The sequence below is a fragment of the Rhincodon typus genome, chromosome 5, assembly GCF_021869965.1.
Source record: "Rhincodon typus isolate 14 chromosome 5, sRhiTyp1.1, whole genome shotgun sequence".
Classification (NCBI taxonomy): Eukaryota; Metazoa; Chordata; class Chondrichthyes; order Orectolobiformes; family Rhincodontidae; genus Rhincodon; species Rhincodon typus.
Genome location: NC_063336.1, coordinates 84,129,962 through 84,151,267, shown reverse-complemented (window position 1 = coordinate 84,151,267; position 21,306 = coordinate 84,129,962). Strand labels below are relative to the sequence as shown.

At 42.4% G+C, this 21,306-nt stretch overlaps 1 protein-coding gene across 3 annotated transcripts in view; it reads left to right on the top strand.

The window, feature by feature from the left end:
* The first annotated feature begins 29 nt into the window (after positions 1-29).
* The window catches only part of heatr5b (HEAT repeat containing 5B), a 100,481-nt gene continuing 79,204 nt past the window's right edge, over positions 30-21,306 (top strand). The window contains exons 1-7 of one of the 3 annotated variants that reach the window (XR_007262072.1): positions 30-264; positions 3,410-3,628; positions 8,264-8,475; positions 10,475-10,583; positions 14,898-15,047; positions 15,719-15,890; positions 20,654-20,811. Coding sequence is in view for 2 of the 3 variants with exons in the window: in XM_048596580.1 (XP_048452537.1) it covers positions 3,503-3,628; positions 8,264-8,475; positions 10,475-10,583; positions 14,898-15,047; positions 15,719-15,890; positions 20,654-20,811 (927 nt within the window). In the remaining variant the exon portion in view is untranslated. The remainder of the gene's footprint in view (positions 265-3,409; positions 3,629-8,263; positions 8,476-10,474; positions 10,584-14,897; positions 15,048-15,718; positions 15,891-20,653; positions 20,812-21,306) is intronic. The other 2 variants (XM_048596580.1, XM_048596579.1) reach the window with 2 other exon arrangements.

Genomic DNA, 21,306 nt, shown 5'->3' with positions numbered 1-21,306 from the left:
ATGCGCATGCTTCAAACAGGTGGTCCGGCACCATGAGTGACAGCGCGTGCGCAAACAATCCCCTTTGGGTGGGGGGGCGTTACAGGCGGCTGTGCTGCGCGTGCGTACTGTCGGTGACAGGTTGTAGTGGTGACGAGCTGCTGATGCCGGCCCTGGGGGAAGCTGCGGCCTCGGAGTCACTGACAGACTGAGCAGTAGGTTTTGCCCGCGGCGGACTGAAACCTTTACCGCATTCCCAAGCTAGGGTCTGCAAGCGGAGAGTGGGTGAGTAGCTGGGACTCGGTGCGGCGCTGCGGCCCCGGGATTATTGGCCCGGCGCATCGGCCTGTCTCCGGCCAGGGGCTGAAGGGGGACAGGGTATTGTTCAGATTCCTTTCATCCCGCTCTCCCCCCGGACACCACGACCACCACCTCCTCTTGATCCGTCCTCCTCCTCAGCTCCCTTACTGTAACACATCCCTCTTCTATTCCCACACCCTTTTGCTGTGTGCCCACCCTGATGTCACAACCCTGTCCTGGGCATGTCCCAGAGCTGCTCTTGCCCTGTCTGCTCCTTGCCTGTCATATTATGCCCTCTCTTGCCCATTTGCCCGTTGTGCTGGGCCTGCTTGTGCACCATACCCAGCATTGCCACTGTACCCATTTGCTTGCCATACCCAACCACCCCCACCTGTCCCCTCCCAGTTTTTATTCCCGATTCGTTGCATGATAAGAGTTTTTTTTTCATTTTGTGCTGCACAAGGGTAGTTTTTAGTTAGTGGACTGGAATCATGACATTTTGTGCTCAGCAAACTCCCAAAAACAGCCATGTGATCACTGCCAGATTATTTGTTTTAATAGTTTTGGGGGATAAATATTGGTTAAGCTCTGAAAGGAAACAGTTTTGCAAGTTGTACTAATTATTGTGGCACGCTACCTTGAAACATTGCTCGATGGACGATGAGGTGATGTCAAATTTCATTACATTGAAGTTTTTTTTTGTACATGCTTCTAGCTAGACATTGAGGAGCAGGTATTCTTGGGGCAATGCTCTCTCCTCCCTGACCAGGCTGACAACTCATTTAAAGTACATATTGAGTAATACGCTGGTGGGAGGAAAAGATTAAAATATCTTCCTTTTTTAAACTCATGAGCCAACATGTTTGAGTACAAATCCACATTTTTAGTTATAGAAATACAGGACAGGCATCAATATGCGTTCAGATTGAAACCTTTAATATTTCAGCTCAATTACATTTATTTAGGTATTAATCTGGCGTTCAGTCTCTCCAGCCTCTTTTGTCACCCAGTAAGGTCATTGTTGCGAATAAAGAAGGACAAAGAAATTGTTAAAAAGAGGATAGAATATGAATGTAAAATAGTAAATATAAAAGCATGATGTAAAACCCTCTATGAGTATGCAAGCAGGAAAAGATTAGCAAAGACAAATGTGGATCCATTACAGGCAAAGACCGGAGAGTTTATAATGGGAAATAGAAAAATGCCAGAGAAGCTAAACAAATACTTTGTATGTGTGTCTTCATAAATCAAGATACAAGCAGTGTCCCTGAAATGATTAAGATCCAGGGTCCCAGTAAGTGTGTGGAGTTGAAAGAAGTTCCTGAAAGAAGAACTGAAAAATGTATTGTTGGAGAAATTAATGGGACTCAAAGTTGACAAATCCATGACAAATCATGATTTTCACTTGATTGTTCAAAGGGATGGCAACAGAGATAATGGATGTATCAGCTTTCAAAGTGTATAAATTCAACAGTAACACTTATAGATTGTAAAGTTGTAAATGTACCCACACTTTAAAAATGGAAGAAGAGAGAAACAGGACAGTAGTAGGGAAAATATTAGAATCAGTTCTATGGAATATGATTACTGCATTTTTAAAGTATAATTATCTGATTGGACAGAGTCAACATGGATTTATGAAGGGGAAATTATGTTTGACAAACCTGACAATTTTTGAGGATGTTAGAAATAGAGTTGATAACGAAAAACCAGACGATCTGGGGTATTTGGATTTTCAGAAGACTTTGTTAAAGTCTTGTACAGGAGATTAAAGTTCAGGGAATCAGGAGTAATATACTACCATGGATAGAAGATTGGTTAATGAAGGGAACACAAAAAAAGGTCATTCTCAGGTTGCCATGCTGTGACTAGTGGGGTACCATAAGGATCTGAGCTTGGGCCCCAGCTATTCACAATATAGGTTTACTTGGACTTTGTGGTTTTTGATATAGTTCATTCAAGGCTTCAATAAGAAATTAGCATGTAAACCTAAAGCACATGAGAATGGAGGTAATAAATTGACGTGGATAAAGAACTATTTGGCAGACAGGAAAGAAAGGGTAGGAATAAGTGGGTCATGTTCCGACTGGCAAAGAGTGACTAGTGAGGAAGGATCAGTGTTTGGACCCCAGCTATTCACAATGTATATTAATGATTTAGATGAGGGAACTAAATGTAATACTTCCAAGTTTGCAGATGAGACGATGCTGACTAGGAGGATTCAGAGATCCTTTAATGTGGTTTGGACAAATTATGAGTAAATAAATGAAGTATAATGTGGACGAATATGAGGTTATCCATTTTGGTAGTAAAAACAGGAAGGCAGATTATTATCTGGATGATAGATTGGAAAAGGGGAGGTGCAAAAAGACCTGGGTGTCCTCATACACAAGTCACTGAAAGTAAATGTGCAGGTGCAGCAGGAAGTGAACAAGGCATTCATAGAGAGAGAATTCCTATACAAGATCAGGGATGTCTTGCTTCACCTTGTATATGGTAATGAATTTTGGATTTCTTCTTAAGTAGAAACATATTCTCGATGTCTACATTATCAAATCCTGTCATAATCTTAATTACATTTTACAGGCCATCAGTCATTTCAAGAATCAAGTCCTGGTTTGTTTGATGCTTTCTCATTTGTGTAACCTTTCAGTTTGGCCATAATTCTAGTGATATTTACTTGCACCACTTCAATTATCTCAAGTCTTTTTTTTTACGCTATTGAGACTGGAACAACTTTCAGTACTCCAGATGTGGTCTAACCAAATTTCTATACAAATTTAACATGATCTCTCTACTTTTTAGCTCTGTTTCTCTAGTGTGAACCTTTAGTGTTTTGTTTGCATTTGTAATGGCCTTATTAACCTGGCAAGAGTTTTGGACCGGTCATTCTTAAGGCTCTTGTGGTACAGTAGTCATGTCCCTACTGCTGGACCAGGAGACCAGGGTTTAAGGCCCACCTCCCCCAGAGGTCAGTCATAATGTACCTCAACAGGTTGATTTAAAAAATATCTACACTGGTCACTCTATGCACCCACGTGCTTATTTTTAAAGTAGTTCTTCTTGAATAGGCATTGTGTAATTTGTCATCTGTGAAGTGATGGTCTAAGTAAATGTTTTTTCACAACAGGGCTGAATTGTAACCCTGGACTATATGTGAGGCTGAATCCTCTGTCTGCTTATTTCTGGTTATTTGTGGGCTGTGCCCAGATAACTTAGTGGAATGGAGCTAGCCCACAGCTTACTGTTAAATGAAGAAGCACTGGCACAGATAACTGAAGCAAAAAGGCCTGTGTTTATTTTTGAATGGCTACGATTCTTGGACAAAGTACTTGTGGCTGCTAATAAGGTGAGTAAAAGTCTGACTTGTTTAGGGTTTGAATGTTTAATTTCAGAAAGAAAAGGCAAACGAGCAGGTAGAACTAGAAGATAGAGTAATTGGAAAATAGCAGCATGAATTGTAAATGATTGATCCTCTGGCATTTTAGAGTGCAGCAGCATTTCTGGTAAAATAATTGATTGCAATTTTTAAGCAGGTATCAACCTAGAAGTGTATTCCTACAAGTTCAAAGAGCATACAGAATTGTATGATTGAGAAGAAAATTGAAGTCAAATGCCAGGGCAGTAAAAATGAAACCGCTATGCTGTCATTTCCTGAGGAGAAGAATCGCTGTACCGGTTTCTTTGTCCCTTCTCCACCTTGCCACAAAATAGAAATATGTCTATCCAGCTGATCTGCTGTATCTTTCCTTTAGGCTGAAGTGATCCGGTAGTAGGATTCTGCAGTTGGAAACTTTTCTGGTAATAGTGGAGTAAGAATCAAGTCCGGACCAGCTGACCAGAGATTCTGGAAAAGGTGTAAGGGTGGAGGGGTAGATGAGTGTAGAGTGGAAGGTGAGGGTTTTGAATATTGAGGTACTTGGAGTAGCATAGGACAGGATATTGGACTCTGAGATAGCAAGAACTGCAGATGCTAGAGTCAGAGACAGCACAGTGTGAAGCTGGAGAACACAGCAGGTCAGGCAGCATTAGAGGAGCAGGAAAGTTGATGTTCAGGTTGAGACTCTTCTTCAGAAATGGGGAGGGGGAAGGGAACTGGCAAATAAATAGAGAGAGGAGGGGTGGGGCTGGGGAAGGTAGGTGGGATGGTGATAGGTGAGCGCAGGTAGGCAGTGGTGGGGATTGGTCAGTGGGATAGGTGGAGCGGATAGGTGGGAGAGAAGAGTTGTCAGGTCATGGAGGCGGAGATGAGAGGGAGGGTTGGACATGGGATGAGGCCAGGCGTGGGGACATTTTAAAACTGGTGAATTCCATGTTAAGGCCAGCAGTCTGTAGGCTCCCGAGGCGGAATATGAGGTGCTACTCCTCCAATTTGTGGGAGGTGTCATTGTGGCGCTGGAGGAGGCCCAGGATGGACATGTCATCCAGGGAGTGGGAGGGGGAGTTAAAATGGTTCGCAACTGGAAGGTGTTGTCATTTGTCATGTATAGAGTGCAGATGCTCTACGAAATAGTCACCACGTCTATGCTTGGACTCACCAATGTAGAGGAGGCCACATCGGGAGCAGCGGATAAGTAGACCAAGTTGGAGGATGTACAGGTGAACCCCTGTCGAATATGAAAGGTTTGCTTTGGGCCTTGGATGGAAGTAAGAGGGGAGGTGTAGGGGCAGGTGTAACACTTCCTGCGGATGCAGGGAAAAGTGCCGGCGGTCATGGGGTTAGTGGAGAGTGTGGAGCAGACGAGGGAGTTGCGGAGAGAGTGGTCCCTACGAAAAGTAGATAGGGGTGGGGAGGGAAGTATCTCTTTGGTGGGGTTGGATTGTAGGTGGTGGAAGTGGTGGCGAATAAACGCTGGATGCGGAGGTTGGTGGCGTGATGTGAGGACCAGGGGAATTCTGTCTTTATTTTTGTTGGGGGAAAGGGTTTGAGGGCAGAAGTGCGGGAAATGCAACAGATGCAGTTGAGGGCATTTTTGATCACTGGAGTGGGCAAGTTGCAGTCCTTGAAATAGGTGGACATCTGGGACGTCCGGGAGTGGAACGCCCCATCTTGGGAGCAGACGCGGAGGAGGCAGAGGGAGTAAGGGATCGCATTCTTGCAGGAGGGTGGGTGAGAGGAGGTGTAGTCCAGGTAGCTGTGGGAGTCAGTGGGCTTGAAATAGATATCAGTTTCGAGGTGGTTACCGGAGATAGAGACAGAGAGGTCCAGAAATTCGAGGGAGGTATCGGAGATGGTCCAGGTGAATTTGAGGTTGGTGTAAAAGGTGCTGGTAAAGTTGATGAACTGTTCAAGCTCCTTATGGGAGTGCAGGCAATGCCAATACAGTCATCACTGTAGCAGAGGGAGAGTTGGGGGATGGTGCCAGTGTAACAGCAGAAAAGGGACTGTTCCATGTATCTCATGAAGAGGCAAGCATAGCTTGGGCCCATATGGGTGCCCATGGCCGCCCTTAGTCTGTAGGAAGTGGGAGGAGTTAATGGAGAAGTTGTTCAGGGTAAGGACAAGTTCTGTTAAGCGGATGAGGATGTCGGTGGAGGGGGGACTGGTTGGGCCTACCAGAGAGGAAGAAGCGGAGGGCTTTTAGGCCATCTGCATGGATTCTCTGCCTGCCCCTGCCCCACTGAACTCCTCTCTGTGTATCTTGACTCTGACCCCCCTTCCCAGTCCAGGAACTCCCCACCTATGTTCGGCACGCCACTCTCTCTCTCCCCACCTCCTCCAATACTTTTAATTCTGTGGCCCCAAAGCCTCATCTTCACCATGGACATTCAGTCACTGTACAGTTGTACCCCTCCCCCCATGCAGATGGCCTAAAAGCCCTCCGCTTCTTCCTGTCCCACAGGTCCAACCAGTCCCCCTCTACCAACAACCTCATCCACTCATTGGAACTTGTCCTTGCCCTCAACCCTTTTCCTTTAACTCCTCCCACTTCTTACAAACTAAAGGGGTGGCTATGGGCACCCGTATGGGTCCGAGCTATGCCTGCCTCGTCATAGGATACGTGAACAGTCCCTCTTCCACTGTTACACCAGCACCTCTTCCTCCGCTACATCAATGACTGTATCAACGCCGCCTCGTGTTCCCATGAGGAACTTGAACAGTTCATTAACTTTGCCACCACCTTTTGCCCCAACCTCAAGTCTACCTGAAGCATCTCCAATACCTCCCTCCCCTTCCTGGATCTCTGTCCCCATATCCAGTAACCATCTCAGCACTGACGTCTATTTCAAACCCACCAACTCCCATAGCTACCTTGACTACACCTCCTCTCACCCACCCTCCTGCAAGAATGTGATCCCCTACTCCCAATTCCTCCGCTGCATCTGCTGCCAAGATGGAGCGATCTACTCCCGGACATCCCTTGTACTTCCTGCACTTCTGCTGTCAAACCCCCTCCCCCCAACAAAAATAAAGACAGAATCCCTCTTGTCCTCACATTACCACCCCACCAACCTCCGCATCCAGTGTATCATTCTCTGCCACTTCCACCACCTATAATCCGACTCCGCCACCAAAGAGAGATTTCCCTCCCCACCCCTGTCCGGCTTTTTTAGGGACCGCTCACTCCGCAGCTCCCTCGTCCACTCCACACTCCCCGCTAACTCCACCACACCCGGCACCTTTCCCTGCAACCACAGATGGTGCTACACTTGCCCCTACACCTCCTTCTCCCCTCCATCTGAGGCCCAAAGCAAACTTTCCATATTCAACAGGAGTTCACCTGTACATCCTCCAACCTGGTCTGCTGTATCCATTGCTCCCGATATGGCCTGCTCTATATTGGTGAGACCAAACGTAGACTCGGTGACAGATTTGCAGAGCGTCTGCGCTCCGTATGCTCTAATCAACAACACCTTCTGGATGCCAACCATTTTAACTCCCTCTCCCACTCCCTGGGTGACATGACCATCCTGGGCCGCCTCCAGTGCCACAAAGACGCCACACACAAACTGGAGGAACAACACCTCCTATTCTGCCTCGGGAGCCTACAGCTCGATGGCCTAAACATAGAATTCACCAGTTTTAAAATCTCCTCACCCACCCCAGCCTCATCCCATGATCAACCCTGCCTCCTTGACCTGACACAACCTGCCCATCTTCTTCCCCACCTATCTGCCTCACCCTTCCTGCTGACCAATCCCCATTACCCCTACCTGCATCCATTTATCGCTGTCCCACCTACCTTCCCACAGTCCCACCCCTCTTCCCTGTATTTCCCAGCTCCTTTTCCTCTCCCCAGTCCTGATGAAGAGTCTAGCCCTGAAATGTTGACTTTCCTGCTCCTCTGATGCTGCCTGACCTGCTATGTTCCTCCAGCTCCACACTGTATTGATGGATTCAAGAGACTGGACACGGATGGGAGAGTGTTTGGGCTAGTTAGAGAATGTGGATGTGGAAAGAATTAGAAGTCAGTTGAGACAGCATGAAAAATAATAAGTTACTAACACAGCTATGAATCAGAATTTGATCAGCAGTGGGATGGGGGTAAAAGTGCTGACTGGCAATTCTACCCTGAAATGGGAAAACGCTTGTGCTTAATGAAATAAGAGATTTGAAACTGTGCCCTAACTTTAAATAGGCATCAAGAGTTTGCAGCCAAGGAAAGAATAAAGTCAGTAGCAAGGGAGATGACTTAATGGCAGAATCCAAATGTGATGATGCCTGCTCTGTTAGAGAAAGTTGTGACTTATCCAAGGCCTGATGTCAGACAGGCAGTATTGATGTGGGTGTGGAGAAGAGGGGTTGGGTATCAAGAATGTTTTTGGAAGCTGACCTCATAATATACTGACAGAGCAGCATGAGGAGTGACTCCGTAAGTACAAGGATGGGAACTGACGGGTTGCTGTAAAATGAAACAACTCTGCTTCATTTATCACCAATCGGGTCAAACATACGAGAATTTAACTTATCCTCAAATATCACTTCTTAATCTCAACTGATTTGTATTTCCCTTTTCTATTTATTCCCTCTTGGTGGCATCAGGTGGATGTGAAAGAAAAACAAAAGAAACTGGTAGAACAACTAACTGAGCTGATAAGCAGCTCATCAGGCCCTCCCACACGCAAGCTGTTGGCTAAGAATCTAGCTACCCTCTACAGCATTGGGGATACCTTCACGGTCTTCCAAACTTTGGATAAATGTAACGACATCATCAAGAGTAAGGATGACACATCTTCCTACCTGCCCACCAAATTGTAAGTGCAAGTTATGGAAAGAAAACACATACTTCTGGTATAGCAAGCATGACTAATTTAAATGAAGTAGGTGGTCTGTGTAAGAGCTGACTGGAAATTGTATGGAATTTTACAGCACAGCATAAGGCCAATTGGGCTGTACTGCCAGTGCACCACTTTGATAAAAGAACACAAATTGCTACTTCAAAATTACTAGTGATGCTCACATACTGAGAGGTTTTACTTCCGTTCAATGTATCAGGAGTGAGACTCTGAATGAAAAATTTGCCAGTAATTTGTCTTAGAAAGATAAGAATAAATGTTTCACAATACTCCAAATAGGATTTATTTTCTAATGTCTTCATAAAGTGCATTATAAAGACTGTGCATAACTTCCTTGCTTCTGTACTTTGTGCCCCTATTCATAAAGTCATGGATTCTGTATGCATTCTTAACAACCTTCTTAACTCCTGTCACTTTCAAAGATTTGGCTACGTATACCCATGTCCCTCTATCCCTGCACCCCTTTCAATGCTACTGTTTATTTTATATTGCTTCACATCATTCTTCTTACCAAAATGAACTACTTCACACTTCTCTGCTTTTAATTTTTGTATGCCATATGTCTATCCATTTCACCAGCTTGCCTTTTTCCTTCTTTGTTAGTATCCTCATTATTACATTTTGAATTTTATCTGCTGTAACAACTTTGAATTTGTGTCCTGTATACCAAAGGCCAGGTTATGAATATATACCATAAGGAACAATGGTCTGAACATGGAGCTCTGTCGAATACTGTTGTACTGAGCACTTATCTCCAGTCTAAAAAATATTGCTTCTACTATTTGCTTTCTGTCCCATAGCGGATTTTGTAACCCATCCCATTGGCTTTAGTTTTCCTAACAAAAGTACTGAGACTTGGATGCAACCACCGAGGAATTCCAGGAAATTCAGTAAGCTTCCTATCTGTTGACTGAAACTTACTTTTGGTTTTATTGTTGTGAAATGATGCAAACATTTTTAAGGTGAGTGAGTAGAAGACTTGGGGTTAACCTGTTGACTGCTGGAGGGAGGCAGTGGTGCAGACTTGACGGCCAGAAACAAATCTACAGTAGGAGCAAGCAGAGTGTGTTCTATGTCTTTAATTTGACTTTTGTTAGCTGCTTTCTTACTGTTGGCTCACACTCCCAATAAGCTTTGCAAGATTTTAGAAATGTGGGAGTAGGAATAGGCCACTCAGCCCAATGAGCCTGTTCTGCCACTTTATGCGATTATGGATGGTTAACTACTTTTTAAACCTTTTTCCCCACATTATACAGTACACATATTATTTTGTATCATTGGTGTTTTGAAATCTGTCAATCTCCATTTTTAAATATTGCTGTTCTTAAAAGTGCTTTGTTTTCATTTGCATGTTTCCTTTCACAATTGCCAAATTGAAGTATTAAAGGCATTAAATTGAGGATACGTTGCGTTGGCAATGCTTGTACTCCCTTGAGTATGGAAAATTTAAGAGGTGATCAGATTGGCATGTTTAAGATTCTTCATGGATTTGATGTAGCAAGAGAGAAGCCATTTCCTCTGGTTGGAGAATCAGATCAAGAAGGGATAACTTTAAAATTAGAGCAATACATTCAAAATTTAATGTAAGGAAATTTTATTCACATGAAGAGACAATGGAAATCTAGAACTTTTTTTTACTTGTTGTCTGTTACTCTTCTCCTGTACCCAACTCCCATGCGTGCTATGTGCACGTGCACTCACCACCACTGTTTTTTTCCCCCTCCCCAGAATGGTTTGGGGTGGGTGGCATGTCAAATGAAAATATATGCACTGATTTTTGTTTTCTTTATTCAGTAAGGCATTAAAGGATATGGATCCATTGCAGATAGATGATATTAAGATACAGATCAACCATGGTCCAATTGAATTGTGAAACATTTTGGAAGGACTGTGTGATTTCCTTTCCTTATGTGTGAGTGAAAATGAAATTAATAGTGATGGGTTTTGTTGTTGACAGGGCAGCAGTGGCCTGCATTGGAGCATTTTATGAGAAGATGGGCCGAATATTGGGTAGCTCCTTTCCTGAAACTGTCAGCAATCTTTTAAAGGCCCTGAAAAGTGCAGAGGTAAGCTGTATGTTCATAAATCCCATGTGTTGGTGTGGGATTTGCAGGCTGTGCAAGTTTTCAGAGTGAAGCCTCGTTAGTTGGAATATTGAGTAGAAAGGAATTACGCTATGTCTTCAGGAATCTCCTGCTGTGTAAAATCCATCTGTGCTGATGTAGATGTAAATCTGTTGTAGGTGCGTGAATACAGTTACTGCAACTATAACCAATAATGTTGGCAATTACAAGTAGAATTAGTGTTCTGAATTTTGGCAACGTCATAATATTGCGGTGCCAGACTACAAGTCCAATGTAATGTTGCAGAGGACTAAATGTGATTTGGAATAAGTTAGTTGCATCAATTTTCCTTTTATCAATGGCTTGCAGTGCATCACTAATACAAGTCACAGTAATTACATTATTCCTTGTGGCAGCTTGCTATGTGCATATTGGCAGCTGTTTCCACATTACTGTACAACAGTGACAAAACAAATTCCTGAGATTGAGAAAAGTCCTATGTAAATGCAAAACTGAGACATCAAGGCATGAGCAGAGCTATTGCCATTCAATTAAGAAGGTTAAACTGAAGTCTTGACTGCCTGTTCTGAAGGAAAGGAAAACCATTCCAATGAGACACTCCAAAAATATGGAGGCTTACCACCTTAAGATGTCTGCAGGTAGGCCTGAACACTAGACGTTACTTTAGTGAAAATGGTCAATTTGAGCTGAACTAAATTCTACAAAGTTTATGTTTTAAATTTGGCAAGTTATTACTTTAAGAACGAATGGGTCAAGGGCCAGGAAGAAACTACTAACTGTCATGTGCAGTCCAAGCAGAAACAAGTTAAAGCCTAGATGCATACCTAGTTATCTGTAACTGCAAATTAGTCGTAGCTGTTAAATAAACCTGTATGAGATTTTCAAGTAAACTGAATCTATGTTACTTAATCTGTGTTACTTCAAATAACACACGTATGACAGAATTCACTATAGGAAGCTAATAAGACCAAATTTCAATACAATGGGTCAAAGTTATCACTTTAAGTACAGAATACTATCATATGTATTGAACAAAAATTACTGCACAGTTAGTAAACCACTAAGAAAAATGATTTAATTGATAGTGAATATCAATTACATAAAAATTGAACAATAAGTGGTTAGCCAAGTAACTATAGATATTTTTAAACAACCTGTTTGGATGTGTTTTGATATGTCTGGGGCATGTGGGACTTGAATCTGGACCTTCTGACCCAGGGGTAGGGACAATACCATTGTGCCAGAAGAGCTCTGTGAAGTAGTTAGAAGTTTGGATAATTTACTGATGTTTGGCGTTTAATGCATTATTTTGCTGCTGTAAGCTTTCTCTGTGGGAACAGAGTATTCAGATAATATATGACACGTAGGTTCCATTTGACCTTGACCGTTGGGATGGCATGTCCAGAGAATGAATGAAGGCTGTATAAAATCAGATAAGAGGGATCTCGTGGACAAGTCCATTGTTTCACTCCAGGGAGCAATGTGCATAAATAACTAATTTCCAACAAAATTAACCCAACAACAACCAATTGCCTCGTAATAATGTGCCTGAATCAACCTGAGGTAAAGCTAATTTAAAGGTTACAACAGTCGCAAGAGTGAGACTGGCCTTTGTCGGTACTGACTGTTCCCACAATCTCAGAGAATTGCTGTTAGCTCGGGAAACTGAGGTAGATTTACACTTCTACCTGGGCTGACTATTCAAATTTATAGATGGCTACTGTACATTTTTGATATATTTATCATCTTTCAATCACTTAAATAAGCCTTGATATTATTTGCTATGTCAGAGTCTTATCTTTTGCCTGATGGTGTAGTCTCTTTTGCATATATACAGTTTAAAGGCCGAATTTGAAGCTGAGTAGTTAAACGTACGCAGTGAAACGGAGTTAAAACTTAGTTATTTAAAACTCACTTCCAAAGTGCTTTCATCACTTATCTGTCACTGCTACTTGGACCCACACTTTGTTTCAATGCTACTGGGCCCTGTTGCTCCCTCACCCTGGATCAGTTGACAGCTGAGGTGGAGGCAAACCAGCTCCCAGCAGAGAGGGTTAAACACTACAATCCAGTGTTTATATAAAAAAGGTGCTATTGTTGGTTATTCTTCAATGCAAGGATAATGTCTACTCAGGATCTTTTGACATGTGGAACATGACGATATATGAGGTAATGGGATCCAAAATGTGGGATTTGCTTACTTTTCTCTTTTACTGCCAGCATTACCTCAAGATGCAGTGACCAGGCATGATGCAGCTCATTGGAAAAACTGTCAGCATTTTAAATAATTTGTAGCAAGCTCTTCCCAGTCATTAATGTTGATATCACTGCATGTCAAGGAGAGCTTCAGAGTACGCCTAGTGTTTTCTTTGTCCTCCTCTGGAATGTTAGCCATTTGAATTTTAAGAAAGCAGGATCTCATGGGAGAGATGCTTTTAGGTCATTCAAATAGTGTCCACTCCATCAAAGTTAACATTGCAGGTATTTACCAGAATGATAGGTGGGTTCAAGGAAGACACCAGTGTCAGCTTGACAGTCTTGTATTGAAGTCAGAGGATGCAGAGGTAGACATTAGAATTTCCCCAGAGCTCTTACATGTCGTTGATACCAATCAAAGTCTGGGTGCAGCTCAAGAGTACAGTCTGCACATCAGCTTGATTGTTGACTTGCAGAGGTCCTTGTTATCAAACTGTCATTGAGCTAGCACAGCTGATCTGATGTAGGAGCTTCTTATCAACGATAGCCTTTGATCTTTCACATTTCTGAAGACGACTCACACTGGTCTCAACACGTTAACTTGGTTTCTCTTTCCAACTATGCTGCCAGACCCGAGTTTCTCCAGCACTCTCCATTGTTTGTTTCAGATTTCCCACATCGATAGTATTTTGCTTTTATTAACATATGGGAAGTATTTAAACATCAAGTCGTATTCAAATGCACTTTACATAACCAGTTTACTAATGTGTAATTCAACCAAGGAGGAACACTACATGTGTTTTAATTACTGAAAAAAAATCAAAACTTCAGATGTAACAATTGATCAGCTGCGAGTGGAACATTAACTCTCATTTGAAAAGGCTGCCATGCCTACACAATCACAAGACAAAAACAATCTTTAGTGCTGAGACTAACCAGTAATTGTAAAGTAAATGTGACCGTATTACTGCACTAAACTCCTCTGCTAAAGGCACTGAACTTCCTGCAGATACAGACTATGTTGCAATGTCTCATTTGGGCAACATGCTGGTGTGAGTGACTGAAAAGAGGAAAAGGGAGTGAACAGTTCAAAGCACAGTTCTACTTGTCAGTATTTTACAAATCCTATCCATGCTCAGGGACAGGGCTGTCATTCTATTTGGCCAGCAGAAGAGCAAGACACTCTATGGCACTTGGATGCACTGCAACCCATTGATAAAAGGAAAATTGACACAACTAACTTTGCCAGACTACATGTGATCTGGAATATGTAATGTTGCAGAGGACTAAAAGTCCACCACAATATTGTGACCTTGCCAAATTTCAGATATTGGTTGAAGGATTGTCATTGGTCAGAATATCAGGATGTACATCCTTGAAGTGTCAGTCTAGGGTGTGTATTCAGGTATTGGTGTGGGGCTTGAACCCATGACTTTCTGGCTTAGGCTAGAGTTCTGCCATGGTAACGATGTTGTTAGTGTGAAAAGTCAAGACTTCATAGGTAGCAGTAGCTTGAAATTAGAAAGGAACAATGATGCTGATCGGTGCAGACAATTCAGCCACATTTTGTAAACTTGAAGACCATGGTCAGGTCACCCACTCACACTGAGTAACAAATCAGAAGCAGTCTCCAATATTACACCCAAATTGTAGCTTTCCATCTATATTAACATCGGAATGAATGAATCTTCACTGACCCTTCTCCCCTCAGTTTCAGTGTATCCTGTAGAATAGTCTACCAATGTTCCTACTGCCTGTGATTTTGTGCTGGATACCAGGAACTCTTACCAAGTCACAAGCTGATTATTCCGCCCTTAAATGGTTATGAAGATAGCCTATTTGTTTTATTAAGCAGGTGCAAGAGCAGCTTTTATTACTGCTTCTTAAACTGCTGCAGTTCACGTGCTGTCAGTATACCCAAAGTGCCGCTAGGGTGCGAATTCTATCACTTCAGAGGAGGTGAAACAAATTGCCTCAGTCTGTTCTTAACTACCTATATTGAAACCTGCTTCACCTGAATATCTTCACTTGGTCTTGACTCTGTGGGTGCAATACCACAGAAGGTCTCTAACTCTTTTAAAACCTCTGTATTTTGAACAGTCACAGGGTCGCAGTGAAATCCTGCTGAGCCTACAGAAGGTACTCAATGGTTTGGGTGGTGCAGCTGCTTCCTGCCACCGAGATATCTACAAAAATGCCCGCTCAGGTTTGACTGACCGATCCATGGCTGTTCGGTGTGCAGTTGGTAAGGTAAGGGATGTGTTTCTGACTTCTTGTACGCTTATCAGATTTTTAAAAACTCACAAGGTGCTCCAGGTGCAGTATTGTTGTAAAAGGAAGAATGATAGCTGACTTGCATGGAGGTTGGTCTCTTAACAGTTAATCAGTGTTGACTGTTGGTTGAATGCAGAATATTGATTGGGTACTGGAAGAACCCTCTGTTGTTACTTGAATGGTGACATTGGATCTTTTATCCCAACTATAAAGTGTACTCCTTCCGTACTGCTCTGGGATTGTCCACCTGGATTGTGTGAGATGAATTCACAATTCTGATTTGGGCATAAATATGACCAGTGGAGATAGGCTGGCCATTAGATTACTGGCAATCAATTGTGTCGTGTATAAAGTAAAGATTATTTGGCCATCTTTTCTGGTAAGGGATAGAATATTTCAATATAAGTAAACATGTACCATGATTGATTCCAGTCTTCTGGTCTATAGCTATGGAATGTGAATGAAAGATGTCGCAGCAAGAATGTGGGGCTGGATTGGAACTTCAATCCACAGCTTTCTGACTTGAGATGAGAGTGCTATCATGCTGTGAGCCATGGCTGTGAGGTGGAAAGAAGAAAGGCTGCGAATTTTTATTGGATGTGTTTCTAAGAGCATATGCACTCTTGAGAATGCCTTTTGTCTCCTAGTGTCTCCTGGAACTACAAAAGGAGTCAGTCTTCATGTGGACCACAGAACTAGAAAACCTAGCTACTCTTTGCTTTAAAGCCCTGGAAGGATCTAATTATGGGGTCAGAGTTGCAGTGTCCAAATTACTCGGCACTGTCATGGCAACAGCTTTAACACCCAAACAAGCAGCAGGTATGCATCCCAGAAAGTAATGGGTTGGTTTGTTTCCCAAGAACATAGGAACCTAAGAATGTTGAAACATAAAGACAGGAGTACATCATTTCAGTCTGTTGAGTCTGACTCACCATTCAATACAATCCTAACTGATTGCACATTTTCAATACTGTTTCCTCACCACATCCCAATAACCCTGTATACCAATGGCAGTAAGAAATGAATCAATCTCTATCTTAAACTGAAAGACTACCCATCCACTGTCCTCTGTGGTAGTGAATTCCAAAGATTCACAACCCTCTGCGTTTTTTTTTAAAAAAAAAATTCTCCTCATCTCAGACCCAAGAGGCAACCCCATAATTTTTAAATCGTGCCTCCTGGTTCTAGGCTCTGAAACCAGAGGAAACATTATGCCTTTACTCTGTCTATCCCTTTTAAGGATTTCATAGATTTCAATGAGATCATCTCTAATTCCTCAAAACTTGAGAACATGTCCTGCTTTGCCCAATCTTTCTCCATAGGACAGTCCTGCTATCCTGTGAATAAGTCTGGTGAAGCTTTGTTGCACTCACTCTGTGGCAGTTGTATCTTTCGTGAGATAAGGAGACAAAAACTGTATACAGTGCTTCAGGTGTGATCTAACCAAGCCCCTATGAAACTGAACCAAGACTTCAGTACTCCTGTACACTCATCCTCTTGTGATAAATGCTAGTGTTCCATTACCTTGCCAAATAGCTTGATGCACCCACATGTTAACCTTCAAAGAGATGTTGACAAGGAGTCCCAGGTCCCTTTGTATGACTACACTTTCCAAACTCTTGCCACTTAAGAAGTACTTTACACATCCGTTCTTTCCACCAAAACGAATAACCTCACCTTTTCCCTCTACCATGTTCTTGCCCATCAATTCCTCCTGATGCTGCTGAACCAATTATTAATCCATGCTGACACATTACCTACTATCCCATGTCCTTTTTATCTCACTAACCAGCTCCTGTAGGGGATTTTATCAAAAGCCTTCTTAAGTATACTATGTCCATTGGCTCTCCTTTATCAATTTTGTTAGTAACATCTTCAAAATATCTCCAAGTTCAACAAACACAATTTTCCATTCGTGACTCTGGGCATCCACAATGCGCTGTGGGCCATCAACAGCAGCAGAATTGTACTCCAGCACAATCTGCAACCTCATGGCCAGTCATATCCACCGCTTGGTCTCCACAAATATCCCCATCCTCAATGATGGAAGAGCCCAGCACATAAATGCAAAAGATGAGGCTGAAATATTCACTGCAATTTTCAGCCAGAAGTGCCAAGTGGATGATCCATCTCAGTCTCCTACGGTGGTCCCCAGCATTTCAGATGCCAGTCTTCCGTCAATCCGATTCACTCCATGTGGTATCAAGAAATGGCTGGAGGCACTGGATAGTGTAAAGATTATGGACTGTGATAACATTCCGGCAATAGTACTAAAGACTTGTGCTCCAGAACTTGCCACTCCCTTAGCCAAGCTGCACCAGTGCAGTTATAACATTGACATCAACCTGACAGTGTGGAAAATTACCCAGGTGTGTCCTGTACTCTCAAAAAGCAGGACAAATCCGACCCACCAATTACCGCCCCATCAATCTACTCACTATCATTAGTAAAGTAATGGAAGGTATCATCAATGGTGTTTTCAAGCAGCACCTGCTCCAGTGACACCCAGTTTAGGTTCCACCAGGGCCACTCACTTCCTGACCTCATTACAGCCTTGGTTCAAACATGGACAAAAGAGCTGAATTCCAGAGCTGTGGTGAGAGTGACACCTCTTGACATGAAGATTGCATTTGACTGTGTGTGGCATCAAGGAGCCCGAGTAAAACTAGAATCATTGGGTATCAGGCAAACTCCCTGCCAGTTGGAGACATACGTGCTTCAAAGGAAGATGGCTGTGGTTGTTGGAGGTCAGTCATCTCAGCTTCAGGACATCTTTGCAGGAGTTCCTCAGGGTAGTATCCTAGGCCCAACAATCTTTAGCTGCTTCATCAGTGACCTTCTCTCTGTCATAAGGTCAGAAGTGGGGATGTTTACTGATTGTGCAACGTTCAGCACCATTTGCAATAACGTGGATGCTGAAGCAGTCCATGTTCGCATGCAACAAGATACTAACAGTATCCAGGCTTGGGCTGACAAGTGGCAAATCACATTTGTGCCATGCAAATGCCAGATTATGAGCATTTCCAATAAAGGACAATCTAATCATAACCCCTTGATGTTCAATGGTGTTACCATCACTGAATGCCCCACTATTAACATCCTTGTGATTACCATTGACCAGAAGCTCAACTAGACTCATCATATAACACAGTGGCTACAAGAGCAGGTCAGAGGCTAGGAATACTGCAGCAAATAACTCACCGCCTGACTCCCCAAAGCCTGTCCACCATGTACAAGGCACAAGTCAGAAGTGTGATGGAATACTCCCCATTTGCCTGAATGGGTGCAGCTCCAACAACACTCAAGAAGCTTGACACCATCCAGAACAAAGTGGGCTCAATTGGCACCACATCCACTCTCTCCACCACCAAAGTTCAATAGCAGCAGTGTGTACTTGCTGCAAGATGCACTGCAGAAATTCACCAAAGATCCTTCGACAGCACCTTCCAAACCCATGACCACTTCTATTTAGAAGGACAAGGGTAGCAGATGCATGGGAACGTTACCACTTGGAAGTTCCCCTCCAAGCCACTCACCACCCTGACTTGGAAATATACTGCTGTTCCTTTAAAAGTGTCAAAATGCTGGAATTCCCTCCCTAAGGGCATTATGGGTCAACTCAGTGTGTGGACTGCAGTGGTTCAAGGTGGCAGATCACCATCACCTTCTGAAAGGCAACTAGATATGGGCAATAATTGCTGGCCCAGCTAGTGATATCTATGTCTCACAAGTGAATAAAAAAAATCCTTGCTGGCTATATCCAATCAGATCATTATCAACCAGGTGTCTCTATATCCCATCCTTTGTAATAGATTCTAGCAGTTTCCGTATTACTGATATAAGGCTGACAGTCTGAGTTTCACTGTTTTCTCTCTGTCTTCTTAAACAGCGTTTTTACGTTTCTACCTTACAATCTGTAGAAATCATTACAGAATCTATGGAATTCTACAGAATTCCATGTCTATAGAATATCTATAGATAGTCGAACCACCTGTGGATTATCTATCTCTACAGCCACCTCTTTCGGCACTGAGATGTAGGCCATCAGATTTTTAGGATTTCTCAACTTTCAGCCCCATTAATTTCTCCAATACAATCTTCTTGCTAATACAAGTATCCTTTAACACCTCAGACTCCCTAACCATTTGCATCTCTAGTTCTGGGAGCTTTCTGGTATCTTGCTCAGTGAAATCAAAGCAATCATTTAGCTTCTCTGCCATTTCTGTATTCCCCATTGTAAATTTTCATGACTGCCTTTAATGGACCCACGTGTTTTAGCCTAACCCCTCTTTTTTTTGACGTATGTACAGAAACCTGTTTTTTTTTTTTTTTTTGCTGAGTTGCATCCATATTTTATTCTCCCTTTCCTTATCAATTTTTTGGTTGCCCTTTGTCATTTTGATGAACATCCCAAGCTTCAGAATTACTGCTAAATCTGGCAGCTTTTTATGTTGTTCTTTCAGTCTTCTACAATCCTAAACTACTTTTGTTAGCTATTGTTACTGACCTTTATTGAGGTTTTTGCACCTTGAGGAAATGTATAGTTGCCAGAAATAATGTAGTAGTTCTGTAAAGACTATCCATTGATTATGTACAGTCATGCTTTTTATCCTACTTTGCCAGTCAATCTCAGCCAAACTTGTGCCTCATGGTTTCATAATTTCCCTTGTTCAAATTTAACACCCTTGCCTCAGAATGAATTACCTTATTTTCGAATGTAACGCAAAGTTCTGTCTTATTGTGGTCACTCATTCTTACAGGTTCTTTTCCAACAAAATGACTATTTAGCTCTTTACATAATACTAGATCTAAAATAGCATGTGCTCTAGAAAAATAGGAGCAGGAGTAGGCCATTCAGCCCTTTGAGCCAGCTCTGCCATTCAATGAGAAATGGCGCATCTTCTACTTTATCTCCACATTCCAGAGAGATCTGGAAAGGTGCTGGTATGTATGCTTCCTTTAGAAATTATTACAACACCTGTGGTTTTTAAATAAACATCTGTATTCTTTAGCAACCTGGAGATATTGGTCCTATCATGCATATTTTTAGATCACTGTTTTCTGAATACAATATTCTTCTCTGCCTTTTTCTGTAATCTAGTGTAAACTTACTACTACTAATTCCATAGTCATTTAGGACATTCTGACATCAGACTTACAATCCTGAAACAAATCACTGCCTAATAAATCCTTGCCAGTGTCAATATTCCACACCAGGCTTCCTCCCCCTACCTAATATGACCATTATTAGCAATTCCTTTTGTGAAATTCCTGTAATTTTGCTAACTTCCTCCCTGTAATAGCAAGTTCCATGTTCTAACCTCCTTTCTGAATAAGGAGTATTTTCCTGAATTTCCAATTGGAATTATTAGTGACCATCTTGTATTTAACTAACTGGACCCTAGTTTTGCTCACCTTGCAAGTGGAAACATTTGTCTCTTGCTTATTTTCTCCAACATCTTCTTCATAATTTTATAGACCTCTGCTAGGTCACACCTCAGCCTTCACTTTTCTTGAGAAAAGAACTCAGCTTATTCAGCCACTCCTGTCAATCATATAGTTAAATATTACTTTCTTTCTAGTGATGCGGCAGAATATAAAGCGTGCCACTCTGGAGGAGGTCTTGGAATTGTTGGCAACAGGATTCCTACGTGGTGGTTCGGGATTCCTGAGGAGTGGTGGAGAGATGCTGAAAGGTGGCGGGTCCGTTAGCCGAGAGGTGCGAGTTGGCGTAACACAAGTGAGTACCTTCAAGTAGCAGAACTGAATATGGTACCAAGCTGGCAAGATGTTTTTAAATGAGGGCTTGGAGGATTGCATGAAGTTAGAACCTAATTCTAACTTTCATTTATTTCGTATTCCCAGCATCTGCAATATTGCAAGTTTATTTTGGTGTTCAGTTAGCTACTGTTTATCTTTCAGGAACGTCCCACTTGGAAAAACTTCTCTGTTGATCTTTTGATTCAGAGCTGTCAGTATGACATCAGCCAGCCCAATTTCTCCCCATTAAGACAAAAAAGGTCATGGACCTGAAATGCTAATTGTGTTTCTCGTTCTCACTCTCTCCTGACCAGTATTTTCTTTTGTTTTTATTTGCCTTTATTTATTTCTATCATCTGCACTATTGTGTTCGTTGTTTTAATATTTTTAAGCAGCTATGATTTCATTGTTGAACCACCTCACCTCTATATGGAAGTCTGTTCATAGTTTTGGTAAGCCCTGCTCTTACTCAGGA